Source organism: Phyllobates terribilis, unplaced genomic scaffold (assembly GCF_046119375.1).
Source record: "Phyllobates terribilis strain yellow unplaced genomic scaffold, ASM4611937v1 Scaffold_8__6_contigs__length_399053987, whole genome shotgun sequence".
Classification (NCBI taxonomy): domain Eukaryota; kingdom Metazoa; phylum Chordata; class Amphibia; order Anura; family Dendrobatidae; genus Phyllobates; species Phyllobates terribilis.
In genome coordinates, this window is record NW_027362768.1 from 204,808,787 (window position 1) to 204,825,935 (window position 17,149).

At 50.7% G+C, this 17,149-nt stretch overlaps 2 protein-coding genes across 4 annotated transcripts in view; one reads left to right on the plus strand and one right to left on the minus strand.

The window, feature by feature from the left end:
• Positions 1-11,856, plus strand: part of LRRC41 (leucine rich repeat containing 41) — a 48,827-nt gene extending 36,971 nt beyond the window's left edge. For 2 of the 3 annotated variants that reach the window (XM_073644041.1, XM_073644042.1), the window contains exon 10: positions 10,531-11,856. In XM_073644041.1, coding sequence (XP_073500142.1) covers positions 10,531-10,750 — 220 coding nt within the window. In that variant the 3' untranslated portion in view covers positions 10,751-11,856. The remainder of the gene's footprint in view (positions 1-10,530) is intronic. The other variant, XM_073644043.1, reaches the window with a different exon arrangement.
• A 3,351-nt stretch (positions 11,857-15,207) lies between these two features.
• On the minus strand, positions 15,208-17,143 carry LOC141156488 (DNA repair and recombination protein RAD54-like). Its single transcript, XM_073642686.1, has 4 exons — positions 17,119-17,143; positions 16,832-17,011; positions 16,603-16,766; positions 15,208-15,851 (listed from the first exon to the last, which is right to left on the minus strand). Exons 2-4 carry the CDS (start codon positions 16,991-16,993, stop codon positions 15,650-15,652), a joined length of 528 nt encoding a protein of 175 aa, XP_073498787.1. The 5' UTR covers positions 16,994-17,011; positions 17,119-17,143; the 3' UTR covers positions 15,208-15,649.
• Between the last annotated feature and the right edge of the window lie 6 nt (positions 17,144-17,149).

The following is a 17,149-nucleotide window of genomic DNA, read 5'->3' on the forward strand; positions in this document are numbered from 1 at the left end:
GCCTCTCGTGGCCGCCTGTGTATACGCCTCTCGTGGCCGCCTGTGCATGCTGTATACGCCTCTCGGGGCCGCCTGTGTATACTGTATACGCCTCTCGTGGCCGCCTGTGTATACTGTATACGCCTCTCGTGGCCGCCTGTGTATACTGTATACGCCTCTCGTGGCCGCCTGTGTATACTGTATACGCCTCTCGTGGCCGCCTGTGCATGCTGTATACGCCTCTCGTGGCCGCCTGTGTATACTGTATACGCCTCTCGTGGCCGCCTGTGTATACGCCTCTCGTGGCCGCCTGTGCATGCTGTATACGCCTCTCGTGGCCGCCTGTGTATACTGTATACGCCTCTCGTGGCCGCCTGTGTATACGCCTCTCGGGGCCGCCTGTGTATACTGTATACGCCTCTCGTGGCCGCCTGTGTATACGCCTCTCGTGGCCGCCTGTGCATGCTGTATACGCCTCTCGTGGCCGCCTGTGTATACTGTATACGCCTCTCGTGGCCGCCTGTGTATACGCCTCTCGTGGCCGCCTGTGTATACTGTATACTCCTCTCGTGGCCGCCTGTGTATACTGTATACGCCTCTCGTGGCCGCCTGTGCATGCTGTATACGCCTCTCGTGGCCGCCTGTGCATGCTGTATACGCCTCTCGTGGCCGCCTGTGTATACTGTATACGCCTCTCGTGGCCGCCTGTGCATGCTGTATACGCCTCTCGGGGCCGCCTGTGTATACTGTATACGCCTCTCGGGGCCGCCTGTGTATACTGTATACGCCTCTCGTGGCCGCCTGTGTATACTGTATACGCCTCACTATCATACAGTGTCTTCTAATATCTAATCTGTGTCTCCTCCCATTTAGTTTCATCCCGTTGCTTCTAGTCTTTCCTTGTGCAAATGAGAATAAAGATGATCCTTCTACAATGTGACAGCCCTTGACATATTTGTAGACAGCTATTAAGTCTAAATAACTGTGTATCGGTACCGCCCTTGTCACTGTATATAAGGACTCTGTATCCGGTAACCCACATGTAGATACAAACCAAAAATATCTATGAATAGTCCTGAGAGAGGAGTGTAGGCATCGCTGGGCGGACGCCGCACACCGTACACACTGTGCAGAATTATTAGGCAAATGCGTATTTTGATCACATGATACTTTTTCTCCATGTCGTCCTACTCCAAGCTGCATAGTCTTCAGAGCCAACTACCAATGAAGTAAATCTGGTGATGTGCATCTCTGTAATGAGGAGGGGTGTTGACTAATGACATCAACACCCTATATAAGGTGGGCTTAATTATTAGGCAACTTCCTTTCCTTTGGCAAAATGGGTCAGAAGAGAGATTTGACGGCTCTGAAAAGTCCAGTATTGTGAGATGTCTTGCAGAGGGAGGCAGCAGTCTTGAAATTTCCAAACTTTTGAAGCGTGATCACCAAACTATCAAGCGTTTCATGGCAAATAGCCAACAGGGTCGCAAGAAGCGTGTTGGCCAAAAAAGGCGCAAAATAACTGTCCATGAATTGAGGAAAATCAAGCGTGAAGCTGCCAAGATGCCATTCGCCACCAGTTTTACCATATTTCAGAGCTGCAACGTTACTGGAGTATCAAAAAGCACAAGGTGTGCGATACTCAGGGACATGGCCAAGGTAAGGAAGGATGAAAAACCACCACCTATGAACAAGAAACATAAGATAAAACGTCAAGAATGGGCCAAGAAATATCTGAAGACTGATTTCTCAAAGGTTTTATGGACTGATGAAATGAGAGTGATTCTTGATGGGCCAGATGGATGGGCCAGAGGCTGGATCAGTAAAGGGCAGAGAGCTCCACTCCGACTCAGGCGCCAGCAAGGTGGAGGTGGGCAACTGGTATGGGCTGGTATCAAAGATGAACTTGTGGGACCTTTTAGGGTTGAGGATGGAGTGAAGCTCAACTCCCAGACCTCCTGCCCGTTTCTGGAAGACAACTTCTTCAAGCAGTGGTACAGGAAGAAGTCGGTATCGTTCAAGAAAAAGATGATTTTCATGCAGGACAATGCTCCATCACATGCATCCAACTACTCCACAGCGTGGCTGGCCAGTAAAGGTCTAAAAGAAGAAAAAATAATGACATGGCCCCCTTGTTCACCTGATCTGAACCCCATAGAGAACCTGTGGTCCATCATAAAATGTGAGATCTACAGGGAGGGAAAACAGTACACCTCTTGGAGCAGTGTCTGGGAGGCTGTGGTGGCTGCTGCACGCAATGGTGATCGAAAACAGATCAAGCAACTGACAGAATCTATGGATGGAGGCTGCTGAGGGTCATCATAAAGAAAGGTGGCTATGTTCAGCACTCATTTTTTTGGGTTTTGTTTTTGCATGTCAGAAATGTTTATTTCTATATTTTGTGCACTGATATTGATTTACCTGGTGAAAATAAACAAGTGAGATGGGATTATATTTGGTTTTTATTAAGTTGCCTAATAATTCTGCACAGTAATAGTTACCTGCACAAACAGATATCCTCCTAAGATAGCCAAATCTAAAAAACCCACTGCAACTTCCAAAAATATTAAGCTTGGATATTTGAGTCTTTTGGGTGATTGAGAACATAGTTGTTGATCAATAATAAAAATAATTATCTAAAATACAACTTGCCTAATAATTCTGCACACAGTGTATGGAGTACGCTGCGCTTTGCTCTCTGATAATGAAGTGATTTGGTTTAGTTGGGTAATATTATTTAATAGTAAATGTAAAATATATGCAAAAAATGGGGCAATTCTCATAAAACAATAAATGGCGAGTTAAATAGAGGTGAGGTTCACTGGTCAGATCCTCAAGTCCGTATAACTTGTATAGATAACGCAGCAGACGTGTGCCATCAGCTGTAGACAGTCACTGGCGCTGCCCGCATCCTTGCTGCCCGGGTGGTGTGGAGACGTCCGTGGGGCGGAGGAGGAGGAGGTTGTGTTATGGGAGTGTCCTCCTGTTTTATAGGACAAGCTCCTTTCCTGCGGTGAAGTGCACTCCAGCCGGCAGCGCCAGCAGGGCACGGGATGAAACCATGTGACAATGGCGTGGCGGTGGTGATGCACTATTATTTAGCTATTTATTTCTGTCTGTGCAGAAATCAGTTTTTCCTACCTGCAGCTGCATCTTCTCCGGAGGACTAAGGAAGCGCCAGTGCTTATACCTCACACAGCTATTAAGTCTCCTCTTTCGCAGCTAAACATTCCCAAATCCTGCAACCGTTTCTCATAGGACATGGTTTGCAGACCAGTCACCATTCTGGTCGCTCTTCTCTGAACTTGCTCCAGTTTGTCGATGTCTTTTTTAAAATGTGGTGCCCAAAACTGTACACAGTATTCCAGATGAGGTCTGACCAAAGAGGAGTAAAGACCGATAATGACTTCACGTGATCTAGACTGTATGCTTCTGTTAATTCAGTGTTCAAAATACCAGCAGTCCAGTATGGCTGACCAGATTAATCAGTGTTTTTTGGTATAAATTCTACCACCACATGTCACATAATTCACCAGCCGATGCAGCAGATGGTAAGAAACCCCCAGACCCCGCATTCATCATCTGCAGGTTTCTGACTGTGTATGCGAATAATTAATTGTACGGGGGGTGTTCAATATAATCGCAGTGTGGAGGTCAGTCATTCTGTGAGGAAACAGGGGTGAATCAGGAGGCCCTTATATAAGGGTGAAGCCGCACATGTTGTACCTGCATTTCTCCTTGAAAGCCTGAGAAATATGGGGCATTCCAGACATTGTTCAGAAGAACAGCGGACTGTGATTGGAGAGGGTAAAACTTATAAAGAAGTGCAGACAATGATCGGCTGTTCAGCTAAACTGATCTCCAATGCTTTATAATGGAAAACCTGAGAGACGGGGAAGAAAACGGGAGACTACCATCCGAATGGATGAAGAATAGCCAGAATGGCAAAGGCTCAGCCGATGATCAGCTCCAGGATGATCACGGTCTCCAGTTACCTGTGAGGACTGTGACAGTGAGAAGACGCCGGTGTGAAGCTAATCTCTTACCAAAAAACAAATGTACTGAAGCGGATACAATTTATTAAAGATCACATCAACTGGCCAAAAGAGAAATGGAGAAACATTTTGTGACTAATGAAAGTAAAATTGTTCTTTTTGAGTCCAAGGGCCGCAGACTGTTCATCAGATGACGCCCAAACTATGCATTCATTGGGAAAGCGCGCAGTGGATGCTGGGCTGTGACGTGCGGTGAAAACCCCACCCAATCAGTCAGGGGGGAGCGCATCACTGGGTCACGCCTGGCTGCAGCCGGAACTTGACGTGACCTCAGCAGATGTCGGCCAAGGCTGAAGCGGAGTCATGTGATGCCTACTCAGCGATAGCGCAGCTTACAGGCAAGAATGACAGTGCAAGATGCTAACAAAATCTTACTTACACTGTTAACATCAATGGGGGTATTCTGTATAGTAGTGGACAACCTCTTTAATCCGATAGGACACGTGTGGGGTGACAGCAAAAATGCAGTTTCTGAGGCAAAGCCAACAAATGGCAAAAAAATGTGTGATGTAGTGAAAGCATCCTGGGCTGGATAACAGCTGACGGGAGCCAGAAGATGGTTGACTCTATGCAACATAGATGTGACGCAGCTCTAAAAAACTGAGTATACAACTAAATATTAGGTCAGTGATTCACAGGAATGATAAATCCTCAAAAAAAGAGACATATTGTGAGATTGTAAAGACAAATGCAGACACTGCTGTTTTTCTCTGTAAAGTAGTTGTTATATACACTGCTCAAAAAATACAGGGACCCCTGAAATCCTCCCTCCTAGATGTGAATGAATGAAATCTTCTCATTGAATACTTTGTTCTGTACAAAGTTGAATGTGCTGACAACAAAATCACACAAAAATCATCAATGGAAATCACATTTATTAACCAATGGAGGCCTGGATGTGGAGTCACCCCCAAAATTAACGGGGAAAAACCCACTACAGGCCGATCCAACTGTGATGTAATGTCCTTAAAACAAGTCACAATGAGGCTGAGTATTGTGTGTGGCCTCCACGTGCCTGTATGACCTCCCTACAACGCCTGGGCATGCTCCTGATGAGGCTGAGTATTGTGTGTGGCCTCCACGTGCCTGTATGATCTCCCTACAATGCCTGGGCATGCTCCTGATGAGGCTGAGTATTGTGTGTGGCCTCCACGTGCCTGTATGACCTCCCTACAACGCCTGGGCATGCTCCTCATGAGGCTGAGTATTGTGTGTGGCCTCCACGTGCCTGTATGACCTCCCTACAACGCCTGGGCATGCTCCTGATGAGGCTGAATATTGTGTGTGGCCTCCACGTGCCTGTATGACCCCCCTACATCGCCTGGGCATGCTCCTGATGAGGTTGCGGATGGTCTCCTGTGGGATCTTCTCTCAGACCTGGACTAAAGCATCCGCCAACTCCTGGACAGTCTGTGGTGCAACGTGACGTTGGTGGATGGAGCGAGACATGATGTCCCAGATGTGCTCAATCGGATTCAGGTCTGGGAAACGGGCGGCCAGTCCATAGCTTCAATGCCTTCATCTTGCAGGAACTGCTGACACACTCCAGCCACATGAGGTCTGGCATTGTCCTGCATTAGGAGGACCCCAGGGCCAACCGCACCAGCATATGGTCTCACAAGGGGTCTGAGGATCTCATCTCGGTACCTAATGGCAGTCAGGCTACCTCTGGTGAGCACATGGAGGGCTGTGCGGCCCTCCAAAGAAATGCCACCCCACACCATTACTGACCCACTGCCAAACCGGTCATGCTGAAGGATGTTGCAGGCAGCAGATCGCTCTCCACTGCGTCTCCAGACTCTGTCACGTCTGTCACATGTGCTCAGTGTGAACCTGCTTTCATCTGTGAAGAGCATAGGGCGCCAGTGGCCACTTTGCCAATCCTGGTGTTCTGTGGCAAATGCCAAGCGTCCTGCACGGTGTTGGGCTGTGAGCACAACCCCCATCTGGACGTCAGGCCCTCATACCACCCTCATGGAGTCGGTTTCTAACCGTTTGTGGAGACACATGCACATTTGTGGCCTGCTGGAGGTCATTTTGCAGGGCTCTGGCAGTGCTTCTCCTTGCACAAAGGCAGAGGTAGCGGTCCTGCTACTGGATTGTTTCCTTCCTACGGCCCCCTCCACGCCTCCTGGTGTACTGGCCTGTCTCCTGGTAGCGCCTCCAGCCTCTGGACACTACGATAACAGACATTGCAAACCTTCTTGCCACAGCTCTCATTGATGTGCCATCCTGGATGAGCTGCACTACCTGAGCAACTTCTGTGGGTTGTAGAGTCCATTTCATGCTACACGAGTGTGAAAACACAACCAACATTCAAAAGTGACCAAAACATCAGCCAGAAAGCATTGGTACTGAGATGCGGTCTGTGGTCCCCACCTGCAGAACCACTCCTTTATTGAGGGGGTCTTGATAATTGCCAATAATTTCCATCTATTGTCTATTCCATTTGCACAACAGCAGGTGACATTGATTGTCAATCAGTGTTGCTTCCTAAGTGGACAGTTTGATTTCACAGAAGTTTCATTTACTTGGAGTTATATTCTGTGGTTTAAGTCTTCCCTTTATTTTTTTTTTGAGCAGTGTACATTTCTCTTCATGTTTTGAATTAGAAAAAAGTGAGCAATGTTCCCAATACTGGAAATAAGTACAAAATCTTTATACTAGTTTTTAACTCATGTTTTTGAACACCACTGTACATCCCAGAATTGTATTTGCCTTTTTTGCTGCTGCATCACACTGTTGACTCATGTTCAGTCTATGATCTATTAGTATACCTAAGTCTTTTTCACATGTACTGTTGCTTAGCTCTATTCCTCCCATTCTGTAGATGTCATTTTTGCATTTCTCCCTGTTAATCACCATTCTATTAGCCACTGCCCATTGTTGAAGCTCATCTAGATCCTTCTGAATCCTTTCTCTGTCTTCTCTAGTGTTATCCCTCCTAGCTTTGTATAGTCTGCAAATGTGATTAATTTACCCTCAGTTCCCTTATCTAATTTATAAAAATGTTGAACATTACTGGGGTCAGGACACAGCCTTGTGGTACCCCACTAGAAACACTTGTCCATTTGGATGTGAAGCCATTTATTTCCACTCTTTCAGTCCTATCACTAAGCCAGTTATGAATCCACCTAACCGCAGCCTTGTCCATTCCATACTTGGTCATTTTTTCAATAAGGATGGTGTGAGATACTTTATCAAATGCTTTGCTGAAGTCAAGATATACTATATCTCCAGCATTTCCCTGATCCACCCAGTCAGTGATTCTGTCATAGAAGGAAAGTAGATTAGTCTGACATGACTTGTTAGTTACAAACCCATGCTGACTCTGGTTAATTACTGAATTCTTATCCATGTACTTACATACATGTTGTTTAATAATCTGTTCAAAGATCTTTCCTGATACAGAAGTAAGGCTCACTGGCCTGTCATTCTCTGGCTCCATCTTCTTTCCTTTTTTGAAGATAGGGACAACATTTAACCTTTTCCAATCTTCTGGGACATCTTCTGTTCTCCAGGATTTTTCATAGATTCTGGCTAATGGTTGTGCAATTTCCTCTGCTATCTCTTTCAATACCCTATATGTGTATAACGCTCCGCCCCTGCTGATGTATGTGCATAACGCTCCGCCCCCTGCTGGTGTATGTGTATAACACTTCGCCCCCTGTGAGATGTATTTGTATAATGCTCCGCCCCCTGTGAGATGTATGTGTATAAAGCTCCGCCCCCTGTGAGATGTATGTGTATAACGCTCCGCCCCCTGTGAGATGTATGTGTATAACGCTCCGCCCCCTGTGAGATGTATGTGTATAACGCTCCGCCCCCTGTGAGATGTATGTGTATAACGCTCCGCCCCCTGTGAGATGTATGTGTATAACGCTCCGCCCCCTGTGAGATGTATGTGTATAACGCTCCGCCCCCTGTGAGATGTATGTGTATAACGCTCCGCCCCCTGTGAGATGTATGTGTATAACGCTCCGCCCCCTGTGAGATGTATGTGTATAACGCTCCGCCCCCTGTGAGATGTATGTGTAACGCTCCGCCCCCTGTGAGATGTATGTGTATAACGCTACGCCCCTACTGATGTATGTGTATAACGCTCTGCCCCCTGCTGGTGTATGTGTATAACGCTCCGCCCCCTGTGAGATGTATGTGTATAACGCTCCGCCCCCTGTGAGATGTATGTGTATAACGCTCCGCCCCTGCTGATGTATGTGTATAACGCTCCGCCCCCTGTGAGATGTATGTGTATAACGCTCCGCCCCTGCTGATGTATGTGTATAATGCTCCGCCCCCTGTGAGATGTATGTGTATAATGCTCCGCCCCCTGTGAGATGTATGTGTATAACGCTCCGCCCCTGCTGATGTATGTCTATAACGCTCCGCCTCTGCTGGTGTATGTGTATAACGCTCTGCCCCCTGTGAGATGTATGTGTAGAACGCTCCGCCCCTGCTGATGTATGCGTATAACGCTCCGCCCCTGTGAGATGTATGTGTATAATGCTCCGCCCCCTGTGAGATGTATGCGTATAACGCTCCGCCCCTGCTGATGTATGCGTATAACGCTCCGCCCCCTGTGAGATGTATGCGTATAATGCTCCGCCCCCTGTGAGATGTGTATAACACTCCGCCCCTGCTGATGTATGTGTATAACGCTCCGCCCCCTGTGAGATGTATGTGTATAACGCTCCGCCCCTGCTGATGTATGTGTATAATGCTCCGCCCCCTGTGAGATGTATGTGTATAATGCTCCGCCCCCTGTGAGATGTATGTGTATAACGCTCCGCCCCTGCTGATGTATGTGTATAACGCTCCGCCTCTGCTGGTGTATGTGTATAACGCTCCGCCCCCTGTGAGATGTATGTGTATAATGCTCCGCCCCCTGTGAGATGTATGCGTATAACGCTCTGCCCCCTGTGAGATGTATGTGTATAATGCTCCGCCCCTGCTGATGTATGCGTATAACGCTCCGCCCCCTGTGAGATATATGTGTATAACGCTCTACCCCCTGCTGGTGTATGTGTATAACGCTCTGCCCCCTGCTGGTGTATGTGTATAACGCTCCGCCCCTGCTGATGTATGCGTATAACGCTCCGCCCCCTGTGAGATGTATGCGTATAATGCTCCGCCCCCTGTGAGATGTATGTGTATAACGCTCCGCCCCCTGTGAGATGTATGTGTATAACGCTCCGCCCCTGCTGATGTATGTGTATAACGCTCCGCCCCTGCTGATGTATGTGTATAACGCTCCGCCCCTGCTGATGTATGTGTATAACGCTCTGCCCCCTGCTGGTGTATGTGTATAACGCTCTGCCCCCTGCTGATGTATGCGTATAACGCTCCGCCCCTGCTGATGTATGCGTATAACGCTCTGCCCCCTGTGAGATGTATGCGTATAACGCTCTGCCCCCTGCTGATGTATGCGTATAACGCTCCGCCCCCTGTGAGATGTATGTGTATAACGCTCCGCCCCCTGTGAGATGTATGTGTATAACGCTCTGCCCCCTGCTGGTGTATGTGTATAACGCTCTGCCCCCTGTGAGATGTATGCGTATAACGCTCTGCCCCCTGCTGATGTATGTGCATAACGCTCCGCCCCCTGTGAGATGTATGTGTATAACGCTCCGCCCCCTGTGAGATGTATGTGTATAACGCTCTGCCCCCTGCTGGTGTATGTGTATAACGCTCTGCCCCCTGTGAGATGTATGCGTATAACGCTCTGCCCCCTGCTGGTGTATGTGTATAACGCTCCGCCCCCTGTGAGATGTATGTGTATAATGCTCCGCCCCTGCTGATGTATGTGTATAATGCTCCGCCCCCTGTGAGATGTATGTGTATAACGCTCCGCCCCCTGTGAGATGTATGTGTATAATGCTCCGCCCCCTGTGAGATGTATGTGTATAATGCTCCGCCCCTGCTGATGTATGTGTATAATGCTCCGCCCCCTGTGAGATGTATGTGTATAATGCTCCGCCCCCTGTGAGATGTATGCGTATAACGCTCTGCCCCCTGTGAGATGTATGTGTATAACGCTCTGCCCCCTGTGAGATGTATGTGTATAACGCTCCGCCCCTACTGATGTATGTGTATAACGCTCCGCCCCCTGTGAGATGTATGCGTATAACGCTCTACCCCCTGCTGGTGTATGTGTATAACGCTCTGCCCCCTGTGAGATGTATGTGTATAACGCTCCGCCCCCTGTGAGATGTATGCGTATAACGCTCTGCCCCCTGTGAGATGTATGTGTATAATGCTCCGCCCCTGCTGATGTATGCGTATAACGCTCCGCCCCCTGTGAGATATATGTGTATAACGCTCTACCCCCTGCTGGTGTATGTGTATAACGCTCTGCCCCCTGCTGGTGTATGTGTATAACGCTCTGCCCCCTGCTGGTGTATGTGTATAACGCTCTGCCCCCTGCTGGTGTATGCGTATAACGCTCCGCCCCCTGCTGGTGTATGTGTATAACGCTCTGTGTCCCCTGTCTTCTCAGCTCTAACTGCATTAAGCCGGACGGGCTGCTGCGATTCGCTCAGAAGTTGGAGGGGCGCGGGACGGTGAAGCTGCTGCAGCTGTCAGTCTCGCAGAACCTGCTGGACCGGGATCCTGTGCTGGCGCGCGAGGCGCTGCAGTCCCTGGCGGGTGTGTGCTGTGTGGTCAGTGACAGCTGGGACTCCGGCCAGGCCTTCGCCGATCATGTCAGCGTCATGTGAGGGCGCCGTTCACTGTCCGGACACCAGGAGGCGCTGCATGCTGATTACTGGACTGCAGGACTTTCATCTGCGGCACTGATCACATGACTCTGTTACCTATCCTGGCAGGGGGGCATGCGGGTAGGAGCCGGGGTCTCGCTGTGGCGTCTGACTGTATGCCTTAGTCCCGGCGGTCGGGGAAGCATTTGGCTGCCGTCGTTCTCCGAGCGGCTGGACTTGGTTTGAACAGTCATTCAGTGCTGTGAGAGGCCTGGTGCGGGCGCAGGTCATGTCACAGGTTCCCTTTCATGATCAGCAGCGGCCCCCCGTCTACGGTCACGTCTGGCCGGGGGGGGGGGGGTGTGCCTTCACGTCTCTGATCATTGCCTCTATCCCTCTGCGGTTTTGGTGCAGGGCTGGAGGGTAAGAGACACCAGCTCCTGTGCAGAGCAATGTGTCTCCATAGCAACAGACCACACCCAGTCCTGTGCAGAGCAATGTGTCTCCATAGCAACAGACCACACCCAGTCCTGTGCAGAGCAATGTGTCTCCATAGCAACAGACCACACCCAGCCCTGCGCAGAGCAATGTGTCTCCATAGCAACAGACCACACCCAGCCCTGCGCAGAGCAATGTGTCTCCATAGCAACAGACCACACCCAGCCCTGCGCAGAGCAATGTGTCTCCATAGCAACAGACCACACCCAGCCCTGCGCAGAACAATGTGTCTCCATAGCAACAGACCACACCCAGCCCTGCACAGAACAATGTGTCTCCATAGCAACAGACCACACCCAGCCGTGCGCAGGGCCGGTCTTGCCGGGGTCATGTGTGGGTCGGTTGCTTTCCTGCAGCTTCACAAATCCAGAACCATTTCCACCCGGCGTTGTATGTACTCCGCTGGAGACCAGAGTATCGCACCACACACGCTGCTCTGTTGCTATGGATACACAAGGGGCTGCAGCGGAGCTGGAAACCTTAATTTTGGTGGTGACCCTCATGAAATCAGTGTCACTAACCCTTTCTGTGCCACACTCCCCTCCTCCGCAGCAAAACAGGACTGTATATATCTGATCTGCTCCTGGTGATGTAATAGATGACAATAATAAAGATGATTACAGCTCCGAGCGCAGCTCCATCTATAAAAAGGGCGTATTCAGGGCTGCGGCGTCCGAAAGCAAATCCTCCCCCTCCTCAATTACCCCGACTCGCGCACAAAGGGCGGCCCCGCTCCCTGCTCGGAGCGCGCGCACAAAGGGCGGCCCCGCTCCCTGCTCGGGGCGCGCGCACAAAGGGCGGCCCCGCTCCCTGCTCGGAGCGCGCGCACAAAGGGCGGCCCCGCTCCCTGCTCGGGCACAAAGGGCGGCCCCGCTCCCTGCTCGGGGCGCGCGCACAAAGGGCGGCCCCGCTTCATCTCCACGAAGAGCCGAGACGCTGAGATCAGGAAGAGGACAGACATTTATAGGACGTTTCATCACTCTCCTTACAGCTCATCCTGCATTATACTACCGCCCCCAATGTATTATAGATTCTACTACCGCCCCCAATGTATTATAGATTCTACTACCGCCCCCAATGTATTATAGATTCTACTACCGCCCCCAATGTATTATAGATTGTCCTACCGCCCCCAATGTACTATAGATTATACTACCGCCCCCAATGTACTATAGATTGTCCTACCGCCCCCAATGTATTAGTGTCATGAAAGTTAGCCACCATCTTAGGTATGATACATCATACCTGAAGATATTCCCTATTGTAATTTCTAAAAATCCCTCACACAGCTCCTACCATGTCACATTTCTCCAGCCCCTAGTAAACAGAGCAATTTGCCCCCCACCTCTGGAGAGCAGTCTCCAGGAACTTCTTTGATCTGGTAAATAGATGGGCCAGCTCTGTTGTGTCCAAGCAGGACAGAGTCAGCGAGACCCTAGGGGGTAATTAACACCTTGATGTCACTTGAAACCCAAAGCAAACCATTTGTGCAAGCCTGCAAACCTCTCCATTGTCCCAAGAAACCATGTGCTTTCTTGGTGGAAAATGGCCACCAAAAGCTACAGACACACTATCAATTCATAACCACACGATACAAGTTAGGGAACCCAAATAAAATGTATCATGTGGGGAAGGTGCCCGCAGACACAATCATGGGACTTTATAAATCCATGAGGGCCCTGGAAAGCTAGATATTTAGAAGAACCATATACAAGGGCCGGGGGAGGCATGTTTAGAGTCAATGGCTTCCCCAGAAGAGTAGGATCACGACGAGACCTCTGGTGATACGAGATCACCACAGGGAAAGTTATGGGTACTTTTCCGAAATGGAGCCAAAACTGGCATTGGTGGGGGGGGGGGGGGCTTAGTAAACTGACATCACCAAGAGTGGGCGTGACAGGACTTTAGTATAGCCGACAGCCAGAAACCCCCTCAGTTTTGGCCCAGGAGATGATGTGAACAACTCCAAACGTCGAATCCAAGTCTCTGAGTGGGAGGAGCACCTTTGCCATGTGCTACTGAGGCCTGGACGACTGCAACCAAGCTTGAAGCTGTGGGATAGCAAAGCCTCCCTTGCACCACAAGAACGGTAACTGATTTATCATGGTTATTCCCGTGTTTTGTAATTCTAATTGTTATATCTCTTATTCTGGCCAAGACCAATGCTTTGGTCGGTGAGCCGGCAGGGGAGGACAATGCTACTCATGGCGGGGAGGAGCTCAGCTCGGGCACCTCAGGGAGCCAGTATCTGGTCACGCAGTGGACTGCCCACCACAGCCTGTCCTGCGTGGATGCCCTCCTGCAATCGGCCCTGGCCAGTCAGCGGTCCACCGCTGCCACCAATGTGATGAAATGCCGGTCGGTGGGTGCAGCTCTCTGGCGCCCCCTTACCTCAGGTGAGTCAAGGTACTGCACCTAGAGTAAGTAGTGCCAGGAAGCTGCTACCAGCGGGGGAAAACACGGTGGTGTGTTGTCCCTTACACATCACCAATCCGTGACGCCACGATACAGGCACAACTCTCTGGCGCCCCCTTGCCTCTCAGGTCAGTCAAGGTACTGCACCTAGAGTGAGTGGTCGCCAGAGAGGCCGTCCTGTAGCCCTCTGGGTATTTGAAGCCCTCTGCAGTGAGGGCGGTATATATATTTCCCTGGCGGCACCAATAATATATATCCACACCTCCGACCGTCACTGCCAGCCTTCCTCAAATCCCCCAGATGGTATGCTGCCGCCAGTTCTCGTTTGATACAAGCCCGGTCCGTTAATAGACTTGTATAGGGTCAGGAACCAACCCAGTAGCGTTTCAGCCAAGCGTTTCCGGACCAATGGATTCGTATATGCAGAGTAAAGGATACAGCCCACGATTAATTTATGATTTAATAGATTATAAGAATACACTAGATTACAAGGCTATACAATTAACTATACAACGGTATTTGGCCAGAATAAGAGATATAACAATTAGAATTACAAAACACGGGAATAACAACGATAAATCAGTTACCGTTCTTGTGGTGCAAGGGAGGCTTTGCTATCCCACAGGTTCAAGCTTAGTTGCAGTCGTCCAGGCCTCAGTAGCACATGGCAAAGGTGCTCCTCCCACTCAGAGACTTGGACCCGACATTAGGAGCTGTTCACATCATCTCCTGGGTCAAAACTGAGGGGGTTTCTGGCTGTCGGCTATACTAAAGTCCTGTCACGCCCACTCTTGGTGATGTCAGTTTACTAAGCCCCCACCCCCCCACCAATGCCAGTTTTGGCTCCATTTGGGAAAAGTACCCATAACTTTCCCTGGGGTGATCTCATCGTATCACCAGAGGTCTCGTCGTGATCCTACTCTTCTGGGGAAGCCATTGACTCTAAACATGCCTCTCCTGGGACCTTGTATATGGTTCTTCTAAATATCTAGCTTTCCAGGGCCCTCATGGATTTATAAAGTCCCATGATTGTGTCCGCAGGCACCTTCCCCACATGATACATTTTATTTGGGTTCCCTAACTTGTATCGTGTGGTTATGAATTGATAGTGTGTCTGTAGCTTTTGGCAGCCATTTTCCACAAAGAAAGCACATGGGTTTCTTGGGACAATGGAGAGGTTTGCAGGCTTGCACAAATGGTTTGCTTCGGGTTTCAAGTGACATCAAGGTGTTAATTACCCCCTAGGGTCTCAATGACTCTGTCCTGCTTGGACACAACAGAGGTGGCCCATCTATTTACCATATCAAAGAAGTTCCTGGAGACTGATCTCCAGAGGTGGGGGGCAAATTGCTCTGTTTACCAGGGGCTGGAGAAATGTGACTTGGTAGGAGCTGTGTGAGGGATTTTTAGAAATCACAATAGGGAATATCTTCAGGTATGACGTATCATACCTAAGATGGCGGCTAACTTTCATGACAATTAGGTATTAGGAGTTGCTCCATGTTACACGACTCCACAGCCCTGCTGTTTATCCTTGGGTAGTTGTGGGGAAGAATCACACAAAGTTATAGCACATTCCCTTTTATTCTTTAAAGGGATTGTGGTAACTATGAACAGTGCTGCACCTGACTACAACAGGCGAAGCAGTACCGCACACAGCCTGCTGCTAGCGAGAGGCGCTGTTCCCCGAAGCAGCCAGGTTGTAATACTGGTCAAGCACGGTGCAGCTGCGACATTTCTTCATCTCTATACACAGAAAGCTACAGGGGCAACAGTTCAGGGATGCTCCCATCTCCAAAATCCTCTCTCACTTTACTAATATTAGAAAATACCTCCAATTAGAAATGTAGGATAGTTCTTCTGATTCGCTGTCTCTTACCTAAGTTCGTGCAATGCCTGCTCATGAAGAACGAGACATAGTGAAGCAGAAGAACTAAACTACATTTCTAATTGGAGTCGTCCACTAACACCCGGCCGATGAAGCCCAGACCCCCCACAGCAAATCTGCTACAGGAGCCCCCGCTGCTCATCATGTGACCGCTGGTGAAAGGTAAATGTAACTGCAGCATCCCAGGCCGCCACCAGCACCGGGTCCTGCAGGCCACGCTTATCAGAACAGTGATACCACTGCGACAAGTCCGAGGTACAGTCTGCACCGTCCGGAGGAGGCCGCACCTGGCGTCCATGCACACAGCGACGACATCTGAACCTACAAGGTGATGAAAAAGACAGAAGGGGTGGAAATTAGGGAGAAGGGGCGAGGCGGAGCGCGGGTGAAAGTAAGAGAGGGGGGAGGGGGAGCGCGGGTGAATGTAAGAGGGGGGGCGAGGCGGAGCGCGGGTGAAAGTAAGAGAGGGGGGGGCGCAGGTGAATGTAAGAGGGGGGGCGAGGCGGAGCGCGGGTGAAAGTAAGAGAGGGGAGGGGGAGCGCGGGTGAATGTAAGAGGGGGGCGAGGCGGAGCGCGGGTGAAAGTAAGAGGGGGGAGGGGGAGCGCGGGTGAATGTAAGAGGGGGGGCGAGGCGGAGCGCGGGTGAAAGTAAGAGAGGGGGGGGGCGCAGGTGAATGTAAGAGGGGGGGCGAGGCGGAGAGTGGGTGAAAGTAAGAGGGGGGAGGGGGAGCGCGGGTGAAAGTAAGAGGGGGGAGGGGGAGCGCAGGTGAAAGTAAGAGGGGGGGAGGGGGAGCGTGGGTGAAAGTAAGAGGGGGGGCGAGGCGGAGCGTGGGTGAAAGTAAGAGAGGGGGGGGGCGCAGGTGAATGTAAGAGGGGGGGCGAGGCGGAGAGTGGGTGAATGTAAGAGGGGGGGCGCAGGTGAATGTAAGAGGGGGGGCGAGGCGGAGCGCGGGTGAATGTAAGAGGGGGGGCGAGGCGGAGCGTGGGTGAAAGTAAGAGGGGGGAGCTAAGCCCAGACCCCTTCTTCCTCCCTTGGCGGCAGTGAGCCGCCTCCCTCTGGCCCAGCACCCACCGGTCATGTGTGTCACTGGTAGTGTCCTCGCTGAGGGTGAAGAGCGCCCTCAGTTCCCCGGCAGAGAAGTGTCGCTCCACGTCCTGCTCCTCGTCCACCACGCAGCTGCTCAGCGCCTTCTTGTGTGTCTGACGCTGGAAAATCTTCTCCTCGATGGTCCCTGTCTGGGGGCAGGGCGGCCATTAGTAAGTGCAGGGGGCACCCCTGGCGGAGTGATGGGTGCACGTACCGAGAGCAGGCGGTAGATGAAGCATGTCCTCTTCTGGCCGTCCCGCCACACTCGCGCCATCGCCTGCTCATCGTTGGCCGGATTCCAGTCGGGGTCAAACATCACCAGACGATTGGCTCCGATCAGGTTGAGGCCGCAGCCTCCGGCCTTACTGCTCAGCATGAAGACAAAGTCCGGGCTCTGCAACAGCGCAATGTGTTACCCAGATGTGGGCCGCAAAGACCCCCACAACATCACCTCCCCCCGAGCGTGTGAACCGCCTCCAGCAGTTACCCCCTAGGACCAACCGTGGGGCTGTTAAATCTCTCCACAATCTTC

Excerpts from the sequence above, each read along its gene's own strand:
- LOC141156488 (XM_073642686.1), bottom strand. The coding sequence starts at position 16,993 with ATGCTGAGCAGTAAGGCCGGAGGCTGCGGCCTCAACCTGATCGGAGCC. Across the intron at positions 16,767-16,831 it reads TCATCTACCGCCTGCTCTCG|ACAGGGACCATCGAGGAGAA; the intron begins GTACGTGCACCC and ends CCCTGCCCCCAG. Across the intron at positions 15,852-16,602 it reads ACCAGTGACACACATGACCG|GTTCAGATGTCGTCGCTGTG; the intron begins GTGGGTGCTGGG and ends ATCACCTTGTAG.